At 36.3% G+C, this 16,159-nt stretch overlaps 2 protein-coding genes and 1 pseudogene across 2 annotated transcripts; 1 reads left to right on the forward strand and 2 right to left on the reverse strand.

The window, feature by feature from the left end:
• Positions 1-575: 575 nt before the first annotated feature.
• On the reverse strand, positions 576-1,535 carry LOC144295140 (olfactory receptor 52N2-like). Its single transcript, XM_077867608.1, has one exon. The coding sequence runs from the start codon at positions 1,533-1,535 to the stop codon at positions 576-578; it is 960 nt and encodes a 319-aa protein (XP_077723734.1).
• A 5,365-nt stretch (positions 1,536-6,900) lies between these two features.
• Positions 6,901-8,171, reverse strand: LOC144295141 (pyruvate dehydrogenase (acetyl-transferring) kinase isozyme 1, mitochondrial pseudogene; annotated as a pseudogene).
• Positions 8,172-13,794: 5,623 nt separating this feature from the next.
• Positions 13,795-14,757, forward strand: LOC144295345 (olfactory receptor 52N1). Its single transcript, XM_077867728.1, has one exon. The coding sequence runs from the start codon at positions 13,795-13,797 to the stop codon at positions 14,755-14,757; it is 963 nt and encodes a 320-aa protein (XP_077723854.1).
• Positions 14,758-16,159: the final 1,402 nt, after the last annotated feature.

Raw genomic sequence — 16,159 nt, forward strand, 5'->3', positions numbered from 1 at the left:
TAAGAATACAAATAATTACTGGGGCTGCAAAATGTCAGAAATAAATGAGCAGACAAGGAAGATTTTTTTCTTAAGTTATACAAGTTGCACTTAAATATTAAATAAAAAAAGATGACAGGACCTATGGAATTCAACACAAACATTCTGGGGAAATATTTCTGACTTCCCTACAATAACCAAGACAGTTAGTATAAGTGCTTTCTCCAATACTCTGGAGTCTCTCAGCTGTCTGACCTGCTTTTTTCTTTTCTGTGTACTCCCTCAGAATGCCCTAGACCAAAGAGGAGTAATCAAGAGCTTACTTCAAATTCTAGATTTCCCATTCTGTGAATTCATTCCACCAGGTTTAACTAAAGTTAAACTATATAGGAAATACAATCGTTTCATATATTATTTTTTCTATCAAGTTAGAGGTCTTGAATTATAAATTCTTTGAGATAGTTTCATAAATATTGTAACAGACTATCGACAAGTGTTTTCTTCTGACCTCATGGTTATGAATTTTGCATTTATTCTTTTTCTTCATAACTTTTTTCTTTACCTTTATGCTACATACAGAATTATATACCATAAATTTAGCTCATCCTCAAAATATTTCTCTCTAAAAACAATTTGATCACTCCTTCACGGATCTGCTTGGTTTTCACTCCATAGACAATTGGATTCAAGGTGGGAGGCAACAACAGGTAGAGATTGGCTATAAAAATGTGAACGTGGTGAGGTATGGTGCGTCCCCCAAAACGATGAGTAAAGAAGTTGAAGAAGGCTGGGACATAGGTGATGACAATAGCACATATGTGTGATGTACAGGTGCTGAAGGCTTTGTGCCGAGCATCTGAAGATGGCAGATTCACTACAGCACGGATAATCATGGTGTAAGACATGAAGATACAGAACATATCAAATCCTCCTATGAGTATGGCAGCTATGAGACCATAGATGGCATTAATCTTGATGTTGCCACAGGACAGTTTGGCTACAGACATATGGTCACAGTAGGTGTGGTGAATGAGGTTGCCCTTGCAGTAGGGAAGACGCCTAATCAGGAAAGTGAATGGGATCATGAGCAACACACTTCGACTGAAGGTGGCAAACCCAACTTTGGTAATTACCATGTTGGTGAGGATGGTAGAATAACGTAGAGGGTAGCAAATGGCCACATAGCGGTCCAGGGCCATAAGCATGAGCACGCCAGACTCCATACCGGTCAGCATGTGGATGAAAAACATCTGCACGAGGCAGGCATCAAAGTCAATCTCTTTGAGGTTGAACCAAAAGATACATAACATATTAGGAACAAATGAAGTGCACACACTAACATCTGTAAGGGACAGTAAAGCTAGGAAGTAATACATGGGCCGATGCAGGGCCTCCTCATGGCTGATGAGGTAGATGAGCCCACAGTTCCCCAGGACAGTGATGATGTACATGAAGCAGAATGGCAGGGAGATCCAAGTGTGTAAGGCTTCTAGTTCAGGAATCCCATTAAGGATGAAGTATCTTGGTGTCAGGCTGGAGCTGTTGGCTCCATGCATGGTAGTCAACTGCTAAGCATGTTACTTCTGTGCCAGTAAAAATGGATGTCCTACACAAGAAGATAGTAGTGAGATTAATTTCAGTCTGAGATTAAAGATGAACAAATATTTTACATGACATAAATTATAAACTTAGGGGAAAAATAATCTTTTTGTACCCACACTATGTTATGTGATCCTACTAAGTAGTCTTGGGCCTCTTAATGAATCAAAAGAATACTAAAAATGATGCAAACATTATAATAGAGACCTGATCTCCCTTGGTTTTATACTGCATACTGTCTCGGTGTATGTGTTCATATTCTCAGGCCATTCACTAGTGCTTGTTTTTGCCCCCTTGAATGATTTTCAATGTATAGGCCCTGTTTAAACACTGATTTTTTAAACTCCTCACATAATTTCTCTTCTTCTAAGAGGTCTTTCTTTGTAGATGTGTTTACTATATTATAGTCAATTAAGAAATGTGAGCACCTACTTATTACACACAGCTGTTGTGGGGCTTAGTATGATCTAGACTTTATAAGTCTAAGCTTTGTGAGTCTGGATTTTCCAAGTCAGAATAGTCACAGAGGGGTTGATGAGCTAAAAATTACATAATAAGTTACAACTTACAAATCATGGCCATGTTCATTTTACACTGTATATCTGATAGTTGCTGGTAAACATGAAAGATTTTAGTTTTTACAGTTAGCCAATTGCTTTGTTAAGCTCTATGTAGTGAAAGCTTTCTTTATTAATTTGTTTTTTTTAACAGTTAGTTTTCTACCTTTCTTCTATGTTCTGGGGTATGGATTTAACCTGAAAGCTTTTTGATTAAAATTATGACTCCATGATCTTTTTCTCTGTTTTGTTTTTTGTTTTGAAAAAATCTTTAACTTTTATTTTTTAAAAGTCCTTCTCAAGTTGTTTGCAACTTGAGTTATTCATTTTCCACAACATTATGTTGTATATTTTATTGCATTCTCAAAAATATATATTCTTTTGTTATATTTTATTTTATTTATTTTTGTTATATTTTAATCTCCCCTGTATAACAGTCTTTACCAAAGATGCAATTTTGATTACTTCTGTTTTCTCTGTCTTACGCATGTCTGTGTATGTGAGAGATAGAGAAAAGGAGATAATTTAGCCTAAGATTTTTCTATATAAGTAATTTGTTTGTTTTTACTCATTACTTTTAACAAGTGGAAAACTTTTCAAATGATGCTGTATAAATAATACCAACATATTAAAAAAAGATAAAAGCATTTTTTTCTAAGAAACGGAAAAAGATTAGAACTGATGATTTTGTTGAAGCAATTTGCTTGACTGTACATTACACAAACCCTGGAAAAGTTAAGTAAATTGCGGAAATTTTCACAACTTAGAATATAATAAGCAATATATATAATACTATCATACTTACCTTTAGTAATATTACATTATCTTGCTTTAAAAAATAAATGAAACAAAACAATGTCTAGGAACCCCTCAAAACCTCTAGTATCCTTACATCACATTCGGAGCAAAAGCCAGCATTTCTATATTTGTTTACAACATCCTGTAAAATTAGAACTCTTTTCAATCTCCCCTTGCTCTAACTCTGATCCTCTCAGTCTATCCATACCTACTGGAGGCTTCTCAAACTTAGCAAAAATGAACACAGTGAACTGAAATTCTGAAGAATTTCCACTCACCACTTTCACTACCTGCTGTTGTTCCACAGATACCATGGTACATACCTTTAATAGTTTCAGTGTCAGACTCAAAGTAAGGTTTTCCTTACCTTAATTCAAAATTGCAAGCCCCAGACCTCTGCCAATCTTGGCAATCTTGGCATAACATCTTGCTTTCCAGATTTTCTGTATTCCACAGCAAATAGTATTGTACTTAATCCCTCACTAGAATATAACATCTATATGCTCAGAATTTCTGTCTACTTTGTTCACTGCTCTGTCTCTTGCATGTAATGTAGTAACTGGCACAAGAAAAAAGTTTTAGAATAAATGAATGAATTAATTTAAAAATGTCCTTTTTGGTTGGTCTTCTTGATTGAATATAAATACCTTAACAAACTAGTGCGCATATTGAAAAATCAGAATATCTGGAGGGTGGGTAATATGACTTCAAGATATCTAGAATCCTACAGGTATTTTGTTTGTCTGTTAGTCAAACTGGAGATAAAACTGACACGAGTACATGGAGTGCAAGTAATTGCCCTTTGTATTATTTTCCACACTTTAACCACACATATGATGAATAAGAAAAGTTATAGGAAAATGGGTCTGGGATCAAATATTGTTATTCATTCATGCATACATACATCTCTAATAAGGTAACAAGATTACTATCATCAAAGGGGGAATAACATGTGTCATGAATGTTGTTAAGAAGTTGGGGTACATAGTCACAGGAATTCCTTTCAACTCTTGGACTATTTCATTTTCATTCATAGAGATCTTAGCGCTTCCTAAGGAAGACTCTTCCATTTACAAAGAGAAGAGTTTTTCTATTATGGTGCAGATATTTGCTTGTTCATAACATTATTTCTGGTCCTTAGCACATTAGACTATGGTGCTATTAATTGCACTTTATTTTTCCCCACTTCTCCCTCTTCCAGGCAGTTTGTAAATTCATTCAGAAGTCTAGAGTGAGATAATTTAGTCCTTCACATTCAGTCACTTTCTGACTCAAATCCCTGCTATTTAGTTGCAGATTTTCTGTGCATCTTATATATTTTTTTCCTCTGAATTGCCCAAACTCACCCTGATGTGTGATGCTTTTAAGTCTCCATTCTTGAGTGGTATTGTTCAGGAAGTTGTATAACATTGGTTAGGAACCCCATATATCAGCACTTAGTGGCTTCTCTGGGGATTTTCTAAGCCAAAGAAAACTTTTTTTTTTGACACTTCACAAATAGATGTCCTGTGGGTCTCTTCTAATGGACAAGAGGTAAAATTTAGCTTTTTTTTTTTTTTGACCCATGTTTTCAGTTTATTGCCACACACAAAACATTTTATAAAATAATATGGTAGACTTCCACATCAACATCTTCATGTAAAAACTTCACAGTGCAAGAAAGTGATCACTATTTAGTATGAAGGCATCTAAAGCCAGCCAGTAATTTAAGTATAGGTCAGAATATTTTTGCGAATCTTCCTAAAAAATGTTGGCACATTTATTCAATGCCCAGGTATAAAAATCACTTAGTATCCACTTCTTATCCTTCTGTATATTTTTATATCTACATGGCATCACACTAAATGCTGGTGGACAAAACAACCTAAGGATCTAAAAACGCAATGATTTGAAACCACCGAGGAGAATGCTAGCCCCCCAGACATTTTTGTATGTAATCTTCTGTCCATTACCACATAATAAAGTAAAAAAGTTGTTATACCTTAAAAAGAAGCTAAAGGAAAACATTTCACTTTTGCTTTAAAAACATCATTTCTTAGCTCATAAATAGAGAAAAGCTTTAATTTGGGGGGAGGGGAAGTGTTTCAGAAGTAAAACAGCAAGTTTATGTCAGTTGTACAAATGTCTCATTTAGGAAAGAAAGTATTTTGATTCAAACAATTCTAAAATATTTCATCATTACAAAAAAAAGTGTAATTTAAAGCTAAAAAACGGTAATACTTTGAATTAATATAAATCATCCACTAGCATATCTTATTATTTTTCACAAAATCCATAATTAAGGAACAATCGATTGGGTAAAGGATCTTTTTCCAACATTTGGTCAAATTAGCTAAGAAGCCCTGAGTCTCAGGGCTGTCACCTCTCAAATGAGGGTCCTGGACTGCCCTTTTACAACCCTTCTGATTTATAAATTTATATAGAATTGTTAAACTCATGGAATCCTTTTGAGAATGAGGTGTTGCCACCGGATGTATTTTCCAGATAAAGTTCCCACATTTAAGTAGTAAAGCTGTTCTTTAAAAATTCAAAATCTTACTTTAAAATTTATTTTTGATATATTTCCCTGTCACTTTAAAAGTTGAGTTGTGACTGACCCCATACTCCCCTAACGTCCTTATGGTCTCCCAGAGCTGGCGGCTGGCAGTGATCTGCATAGTTCAGGCCCTGACTCCAATGCTGTGCAACTTCTGGCCACACTCTGAGTCTCAAAACAAGGATGATACCACCCGCTCTGTACCTGTTTTAAAGCCCAAGGGAGCGATCATATTATACCAAAGTATTTGTAAAATGCAAATTATCATATGAATGCAAAGAACTGCTGCTAAGTCCTAGGTGAATTTTTCCTGATAACCAAGTCTAGGTATTTCTCATAAAATAAATGTACTTCGTCAATCCTTGTGCATTTGTGGTTCTGATTCTTCAGTTACCTGACTGTCTGCAGGTAGTCACTGTGTCTCCTGCTTTTAACTGCACCAGGCCTGAGACTGTTGGTCTCTCCTGGAGTCTAGAAGTCTGACCTTTCAATATGTAAGAATCAAAATCTAAAGATCTCTGTTGGGATCCCTGGGTGGCGCAGTGGTTTATCGCCTGCCTTTGGCCCAGGGCGCGATCCTGGAGACCCGGGATCGAATCCCACGTCAGGCTCCCGGTGCATGGAGCCTGCTTCTCCCTCTGCCTGCGTCTCTGCCTCTCTCTCTCTCTCTCTGTGACTATCATAAATAAATAAAAATTAAAAAAAAAAATAAAAAATAAAGATCTCTGTTACCTTAGCAAATGTGGTAACATTACTCACTTTAAAGGAGTAGTTCCCTAACTAGGTGAGGCATCAGACTCATTCTAAAAATTGAGATTTCTGGGCTCCAGCTGTAGAGTCTGATTATATATAGGTCTGGAGTAAGACCCAGAAAAATTCTGTTCAAAATATCCCCCAGGTAAACTCAATAATTGATAGTTTGAGGACTCACTACTTTGACCTCAATTTCTTCTCTAGAATTTTAGCAGCTGCTAGTTTGTTTTTAGTGTAAAAATTTCTCCCTGCATTTAATCACATGCATATTAAGAGTAGATTGCCCACCATCTTGGCTTAGCTACATAGGGAACCTATTGCAATCCTTTGCAATGAAATTAAAAAATGGTAAGTCAACTTCAGAGTGAAGATGATGCATGTAGATGCTGAAAGGTGGCTGATGCTAGACTTGCAGAGCAACTATCTTTTGCTTTACTTATAGTTAGTCACTGGTACATCTGAGGACCATCTTTTTACAATTGTCATTACGCATTAATAATGGAGGTCACAACTCCAAAAAACGGATGGCTAACTAGCTTAATCAGTATCATTAAGAAAATGTTTCTAGCACACATAAATGAAAAGTTCTTTAAAAACCACACAGCTTTCTGTTAGAAACCCAAAGACTTCCATGCTTCTGAAGTCTACCATAAAGAGGAAAGTTGACCAAAACTACAGTTGTTTAAAAATATGTTCAATTAATTGTGAAAATATAAGTGCAAAATAGGTGCAATTTCATCCTTTAGGAGGTTTAACAGACATAAATGGAATTCACTTCCCATTTATTCTACCCAAATAGTTAATTTTGAAAATAACACGTGAAGTATTTGGTATAATGTAGTTCTGAACGTCATCCCTTCCAAATTTAATACAAAAGCCACATTTGGATGTTCACGGTGTCCCAAGTGTATCTAGGCACTGCGAAATGTTGTCATGTCTTTTGGTTCTCTGCTGGGGACACACCGGTCGTCAGCCTCATGGTTGGTATTGTAATGCTTCCAGGCAGCCTTGTTATACACTGGCAGTCTCTCTATTGATTCTGTTGACAGAGCCTTAATGTAGATGACTGCATCTGTCCCATAACCCTCTAGAGAATATAGTTTTAGGTTTCCTTGGAAGTATTGGGCATAAAGACGTGAGATGGGCAATCCATAACCAAAACCAGCCAGAGGCACTGCTCGAGACGTCTCAACACGAGGCCGGGGTGCCGTTGAGTACATGTAGTTGAAGAGTCTGTCAATTTTCCTCAAAGGAACACCACCTCCTCGGTCACTCATCTTCACAGTCAAATCCTCATTACCCAGTGTGATGTGGACTTGAATAGGAGGGTAAACGCCTTTGTCAGCATGGTGTTCCATCGTTGCTCTCATCGCATTCCTGAAAAGTCCAAACACCATGTGATAGAGATGGGATGGTACATAAACCACTTGTATTGGCTGTCCTGGTGGTTTTGCATTTCATTCTTCAAGTTCTAGTTCAGGAGAGTTAATATAATACAAATCACACAGACGCCTAGCATTTTCATAGCCATCTTTAATGACTTCAACTACATCGCAGTTTGGATTCATGCTTCCAATGTGTTTTCGATGAGCTGGGCTTCCTTTGCCTTTTCCACCAAACAATAAAGAGTGCTGATTGAGTAACGTTCTAATTGAAATGCGACTCCTGTAGAAGCGATCCTAAAGGTACTGAACATTCTGGCTGGTGACAGGATCCACCCCGAAGCTCTCTTTGTATTCAATCACACCCTGCACCATCGTGGGAATAACATCGTTGTGTCGATTCCTGATCTGAATCACAGTATTTGTAAAGTCATAAATAGTTTTAGCCTCTTCGGCACTTTTGCCTTTAAATTCAAGAAGTTCCTGAAGACTCTGGATATACCAGCTTTGTACCAATTGAACTGATGGAGTCCTGAGAAGATAATCTGGGAGAAGACTTAGTGGCATAAAACAAAGAGACAATTGCCACTAATTTATATAGAAAATTTTGTGAGCATTTCCAGACCCTGAGATGATCTCTTGAGCTTTTCTGATATTTTAGGGTACATCTTGTTAATGGGTGCACAGGATACATGGAGACAAAACACAGATGCTCCTAGACACACTCCAAAGCCATGAAGGCTTGATGCTGAGATGCTGAGTGTGTTTCCTGAGGAAGGAGCAAGTGGGGCTGCTCTGGCTGCTCAGGTGTGCGCTGCCTCTATAACACCTCATTGCACAGCAAACACTGACCATTAGTTTTGGTTTTAGCCATTTTAGGTACAAGGGAAAATCTCCTTCATTTTTTTTTTCATTTAGTAAAAACAGTACTAATGTAGATCTTTTGTAAAAGTGAAGTGATATAACACAAACTCTCAAAAAGTGGAGGATACACGAATTTAGAATATATTAAGTCAATCGGAAAAGGACAAACAATATATGGTCTCATTCATTTGGGGAATACAAAAATCAGTGAAAGGGAATAAAGGGAAAGGAGAGAAAATGAGTGAAAATATCAATGAGGGTGACAAAATATGAGAGACACCTAACTCTGGGAAATGAACAAGGGGTAGTGGAAAGGGAGGTGGGCGGGGAGGGGTTGGGGTGACTGGGTGATGGGCACTAAGGGGGGCACCTGGAGGGATGAGCACTGGGTGTTATGCTATATGTTGGCAAATTGAACTCCAATTTAAAAATTAAAAAAAAAGAATATATTTGAGCCAGAGGGAAAATCCTCAATAATTATTTCCAAATTTTAACAACCTTTCTCTGATGGAACATAGGAACTGTCTGGTGTCCATTGCAGTATAAATCTAGAACCGTATTGAACTTCCCGGAGTTCCTCAATTCTAGCTTCAAAACTTAGACATGCACCTACTATATGACTCAGCAATTCTACTCCTGGGATATTTGCATAAGAAATTTGAAAATATATGTCTATACAAAGACTTGCCTATGAATGTCAGGAACAGGTTTACTCATAATAGCCCCCAAAAGGAAACAAAAAAAATATCCAATAATGCAAGTGAGTGAATAAATGAATTATAAATCCATAAAATGATATAAAAGAAGCAAATTAAAAAGAATAAGTCGCCAACACTCACAAAGCTGGAAGCATCACACTCTCTAATTTCAAATTATGTCACAAAACATAGTACTCAAAACAGTATGGGATTGGCATAAAAACAGACTAGACCAATTGGACATAATCAAGAGCCCTAGACCTCCATCTTACAATATTCACAAAAAATGGACTCAAAATGGTTAAAGACTTCAATGCAAGATGTGAAACCATAACACTTCTAGAAGAAAATGTAGGGGACCATCTCCTTGGCTTAAGTCTTGGCAACGATTTTTTGGATATGACACAAAAAGCAAAAATCAAGTGATATTGTATTAAACTAAAAAAATTCTGCACAGCAAAACAAGCAATCAACAAAATGAAAAGGCAACCTGAAGGTTGGAAGAAGGTATTTACAAACCATATATCTGGTAAGGGATTAACATCCAAAATATATAAGCAGTTTAGATAGCTCAGGAAAAAAAGCAAAACCCTCATGATTTTATTTAAAATGTTCAGAGGACTTAAATAGATGTTTTTCAAAGAAGACATACAAATCGACAACAAGAACATAAAAAAAAATACTTAACATCACTAATCCTCAAGGAAATGTGAATTGAAACCACAAGGAGATCATCCTAAATCTGTTAGCATGGCTATTATCAAAAAACAGTGGATAACAAATTTTGGAGAGGATGTGGAGAAAGGGAAATTCTGGTGCACTGTTGGTGGGAATGCAAATTGGTGCAGCCACTGTGGAAAACAGCATAGAGTTCCCTCAAAAAATTACAAATAGAAATACCATATGATCCAGCAATCTCACTTCTAGGTTTATATCTGAAGATATAAAATCATTATCTCAAAGAAATATCTGCACTCTCATGTTCATTGTAGCATTATCACAACAGGCCAGGACATGGAAACAACTAAAGTGTCCAGAGATGAATGAGTGGGTAAAGAAAATGTAGCATATGTATTTGACAGAATATCATTCATATGAAAGAGGGAAATCTTGCCATTTATGATAAGATTATGGCGTTATGCTGAGTGAAGTAAGTCAGGCAGAGAAACACATATTTTATGATCTCACTTATGTGTGGAATCTATGAACATCAAACTCATTGAAACAGTAGAATGGTGGATGCCAGTGGGGAAGGTTAGGGAAATTTGGGAGATGTTGATCAAAGGGTACAAACTTATACAGTTGTAAAATGAAGAAGTTTTAGAGAATCTAATGTACAGGATGATGACTATAGTTAACAATATTGTATCGTATGCTTGAAAGTTGCTATGAGAGTAGAGCTCTAATGTTCTCACCACAATAACAACAATAGAATGATAACTATATGAGGCTAATCATGTTAAACAATAGTATTGTGGCAAATATTTTGTATCAAATAATCACATTGTACACCTTAATCTTACACAAACTTACACAATATGTCAATTATATCTCAATAGAGCTGGAAAAAAAACATACCTATAAAAATCTATAGCAGATATTCATGATGGTGAGTTATTTGATATTAATCCAGAATTTTCTTCTCAGCAATGAATTACACTCTCCTGAACATCCCAAATGTTTGTATCAAGGTATATGTGTGTGGAGGGTATGGGGGTACACCTGAAAGTCCAAGTGAATTTATCAACCAGCAAGCACAGGCACATTATTATAAATTATTGTATGTTACTATAAGTAGTTAGCCAAATAAGATTTATTCCAAACAAGTGACCTCTTTTTATTTTATAATAACTTTTATTGTTGTACTGCTGTGCTTTTGAGTTATAGTATAAATTCATGTTTTCACATGATTGTTTAGAACCAGGTTTCTCTAGCCCTAGTAGGCTTTAGTACTAGAAGAAACAAAGATGTCCTTGATCACTCCTCCTGTTAAATATTGCACAAGAGGAGTGTTGTAGCTAGTGTCATAAGGAAAGAAAAAAATACCAAAAAAATACAAGAAAGGGGGAATAAAATGTTCATCATTCACAAAGAGATGCTATATATCTAGATAATTCAAAATAATCTATATAAAATGTTAACATTAAAAAGTAAACTTATCAAGAACACTAAATACAAGATCACATATAAAGCTCAATTTTTGTATACCAAGATTATTTAATTTTTCCCTCAAAATATTTTTTCCATACCAATTTTGTGCATGACATTGTTCAAATTTTGAAAAAGGTAGAAGACAGGGTCTTTCTCCCAAAAAGATTTCATTCTGAAAGTCTAAATTATTTCAGATATACATATGCTTTGTTGTACCTATAAAAATATTCCCTCAAAAGCCTTAATCTATAATTTGGGAGAAAATAATCCCTAAGACAATTCCCAATGGCTGAGCCAGGGTCCTTAGGACCCAGATATATCTGATTCCTAAGTCTTTTTTTTTTCTTATGAACACACACAAGAAATCATTCTCCTCTGAGACTATAGTAGAAAGAGATAGTAGCAATTAAGTTTTCCCAGCTCCCAACTTTAGACTATATCACACACCTAACACACACATACATGCACTTGCATGCACACACACACACACACACACACACACACAGACACGCAGAATAGAAAACTTCCCTCCTCCTACCTCCTCATGGTCTCAATATAGGTCTCAGATCCTTCCTGCAGGACCAAAAACATCACATAGACATGAATATGACTTAATCTGTGGATATGTCTTCAGTTCCTTGAAGAACTCCAGTAGCCTTCAGGGTGAGCAGATTTCTGAATTTGGGGTGCATTCTTGTTAAGGGAATGGGTGCAAATTATGAAAGCTGAGCTGAGATGAGGCATAACATAGTTGTCAGGTAGGGTTATTCCCCTAACTTTTGAAAAGACACAGTGTACCCTACCATACAGCTGCTTTTACATACTGGCTTATCTGGTCCATTTTCACTTTTGATTAAAACATTAGTGTTTCAGCTATTTAGATATAATCCTTGTGAGGAGTATTCTAAAGAGAGGTAATCAGTCCCACTGGTTATGGAAGTTAAAACGAGTATTTCCAAGATGCAGTGGAAGGAAACAGAAGAGTGATACAGCCTTATTCCATAGTTTTCTGTTTCTGGTCCACTTTTCCTTTCAGGAAATTGGTTTCATCTCATCTCATAGTTATGATATTTGAATTATCTCTCAACTCTAAGCGCTTCTAGATTTCATGTACTCAGCCTTGATCTTTTAAAAAATAAAGATATAAAATTTTATAAAAGACATGAGGAGAGCAGAGCCAAATACCTACAGTCTTAGACTTCCAACAGAGACACCTCTGAAGTGGCAGGGAGGTCACCTCTCATATGTTTAGGAGACACTATAAATTTTGGAGTTTTTTTTTTTTCAGAGACTATTTTCCCTTCAACACCCCTTGATAGGACTACCCTCTTATTTCACTACTCGTACATTTTTTTTCCAAATTAGCATATTCCAGCCCCACATAGCCCACTTCATCAGACTTTTCCATCCTATTTGCATCCACCACATGCTCATAACTTTGTTCTTATCTCCTCACAATATACTATCACACCAAATATTATCCTCCTTACTATTTTTAAATGTTTTTGTCAGTTCTTATTCTTCCACAGCTTCCTTTTTTATGGGCTTTAAAAATGTATTGAATATATCCCTTATACTAGAAAAAAGTATAAGTTTTGAAAATTATATAGGCTGAGAAATATTCAATTCTATGGCTCCCTAAAACTGTAATACAGAGAGAAAATAAAGTTTTATGTGCTTAAAGTAAATGTCCGTTGTTTTAAAGTGATGAGTATCTCTATTCACATTGGATTAGACTCTAACCTTAGAACAACATTGATGTCTCATAAGTTGCTGCATTCTCAGTGATTCTTCACCCACTATTTACAGTGGTAGTGATCCAAAATCAATAATAGGTGACTATTTAATGATATTAATAAGATAATTATTGTTTTACCTTTAAGATCATTCTATGATTTGTAGTTTTCTGAATTTAAGTTTCCTTTAAACCAAAAGGGGAGAAATTTATGCTAAAATTAATGACTTGAAATCATTGTCATGGTGTCCACTAATAAAACTGATTATTTTAGAAAGGTGAGCCTACAAGAAGCATTGAAAATTGTTAACATTTCAGAATGGAATAGGTATCTCTGACTAAAATGATGAGCCCTTAGCACATGGCAAATATTTAATCAATTCTTGATCATCCAATTGGTCAGTTTGTAACCAGCTTCAGCTGGGAGAATGGACAGCAAGTTGTGATAACAAAACCATGATAACCAAACACCCTAGATACATCCAGATCCAGCACATCCACTAAATTCAGTCAGTTTATCTTGTCAATATCTAATGCTTAAGACATGGACTCAATCAGTGGGTCACATAGTCAACATAAAAGTCAACATAAAAGACCATATCTAGTGATTAATCTACAAGAAAAACAAATTTGCCATTATTAGGAACAAAATCCTGCTGGTCAGTTACTCTTTGAACCATTTTCTTTTCCTGCTTACAGAGCAATTTTGTAACTGATGTACCATGAAATTCCAACAGATGTTATGTCATTCCTAAATGGTACCTACCTAACTCCAGCTTCATTCATCTTAAATGGCATCCCTGGGCTGGAAGAAGTACATTTGTGGATCTCCTTGCCCTTGTGCACCATGTACAGCATTGCCATCACAGGGAACTTTGGCCTCATGTACCTCATTTACTCTGAAGAGACCTTGCACAGACCTATGTACATCTTCCTAGCTCTTCTTTCCTTCACAGATGTGCTCATGTGCACCAGCACTCTTCCCAACACACTCTGCATATTGTGGTTCAACCTCAAGGAGATTGATTTTAAGGCCTGCTTGGCCCAAATGTTCTTTGTGCACACTTTTACAGGGATGGAGTCTGGGGTGCTCATGCTCATGGCTCTGGACCGCTATGTGGCCATCTGCTACCCCCTGCGCTATGCTACTATCCTCACTAATTCAGTCATTGCCAAGGCTGGACTCCTCACTTTTCTTAGAGGTGTAATGCTTGTTATCCCTTTCACTTACCTTACCAAGCGCCTGCCATACTGCAGGGGCAATGTCATACCGCACACCTACTGTGACCACATGTCTGTGGCCAAGGTATCCTGTGGCAATGTTAGGATCAATGCCATCTATGGTTTAATGGTTGCCCTTCTGATTGGGGGCTTTGATATCTTATGCATCACAATTTCCTACACAATGATCCTTCGAGCAGTTGTGAGTCTCTCATCAGCAGATGCTCAGCAGAAGGCCTTCAGCACATGTACTGCCCACATCTGTGCCATTGTCATCACCTATGTCCCAGCCTTCTTCACCTTCTTTACCCACCGGTTTGGGGGACACACCATTCCTCCACACATACACATTATTATGGCTAATCTCTATCTGCTCATGCCTCCCACAATGAACCCTATTGTGTATGGGGTGAAAACCAAGCAGATACGAGAAAGTGTCATTAGATTCTTGCTTAAGGGAAAGGGCAATTCTCATAGCATTTAAGTAGAATCTTTTGAGAAGTTTGATTCTCTTAGCCAGGCTGAAATCACCAAGTCTATAAGGAATTCTCCAAATGAAAACAGATAATCTGGCCACAGGAAATACTTCCATGGAACTTTAGTTCTTTTACTTCCTTTAAAGGGTACCACTATGCCCATTAGGCAGACTTTCTCTCCTGAAATTCTGTGTTCTTAAAAGCCTCTTACTCATTGGGGACAATTATTGGACCACTAGGACTGGAGTTCTGAACTTTTTAAAAAATTTAAATCCCTGGCAAAACAGGAGCTGTGTTCATCAATGTCTGTGTTAATTTATTTATCTCAACATTCTTCTGCCAAAACCATTTGGCGTTCATTCTTCTTTCCCAAGTTCTTTTCTCCTACTTTCTTTCACAAGTTTATCAACTGTATATCTAGCAGTGTATACATATGTCCACCAGAAAACTTCTAAAAGGTGTAAGTTTCAGCATATTCATAATACCCAGAATGTATTTCCATTAACATCCAAACTGAATAAATAAGCAATAGTAGCCTATTCAAATAAAATGTTGACTGAAAAAGACCAAGTAATATGCATCGTGTGATTTCATTAGATAAAGTTCACAAGGTTGCAAAACTAATTTTGGTGTTAGAAACGAAGCTGATGTTTAACTTTGAGAATGAAAGCCTGAGGAATGATTGAATAGAGTATGAGGAGTGTTTCTGAAGTGTGCCACCAATGATTCATTTTTTGACCTGAACAGTAATTACAAAATGTGTCCACCTGATGATATTTCATGAAGCTATACTTTTATGATGTGTGCCCTTTTTGGCATGCATATTATAGTTCAACAAAATATTTATTTAAAATATGTCTTGAGGGGATCCCTGGGTGGCTCAGTGGTTTAGCACCTGCCTTCGGCCCAGGGCATGATTCTGGGGTCCCGGGATCGAGTCCCATGTTGGGCTCCCTGCGAGGAGCCTGCTTCTCCCTCTGCCTGTGTCTCTGCCTCTCTCTGTGTCTCTCTTATGAATAAATAAATAAAATCTTTATAAAAACTAAAATATGTCTTGAGAAGATTTCCTGATCTCTCTAAACTTGAAGCATTTTCTTTCTCAACTATTGTGCTGTCTATCCATAGCTTATGAAGTATATCTACTTTATTTTCTTTCCAGAGTATATGAAATTTAGTATAAATAACATGTATATTTGTACAAATTGTGATCAAACAACACATAAAAAACTCAAAAACCTCCATCTTGAAAATATCTTCTAGTTTCTTTCCAGAGATAGCCTCTTTTTTATTTTATTTTATTTTATTTTATTTTATTTTATTTTATTTTATTTTATTTATTTTATTATTTTATTATTTTATTTTAGTTTATTATTTTATTATTTTATTTTATTTTTTAATAATAAATTTATT

This window comes from Canis aureus, chromosome 23 (genome assembly GCF_053574225.1).
Source record: "Canis aureus isolate CA01 chromosome 23, VMU_Caureus_v.1.0, whole genome shotgun sequence".
NCBI lineage: Eukaryota > Metazoa > Chordata > Mammalia > Carnivora > Canidae > Canis > Canis aureus.

What these genes read in the sequence shown, in the direction of transcription:
- LOC144295140 (XM_077867608.1), bottom strand. Translation starts at nt 1,535, where the DNA reads ATGCATGGAGCCAACAGCTCCAGCCTGACACCAAGATACTTCATCCTT.
- LOC144295345 (XM_077867728.1), top strand. Translation starts at nt 13,795, where the DNA reads ATGTCATTCCTAAATGGTACCTACCTAACTCCAGCTTCATTCATCTTA.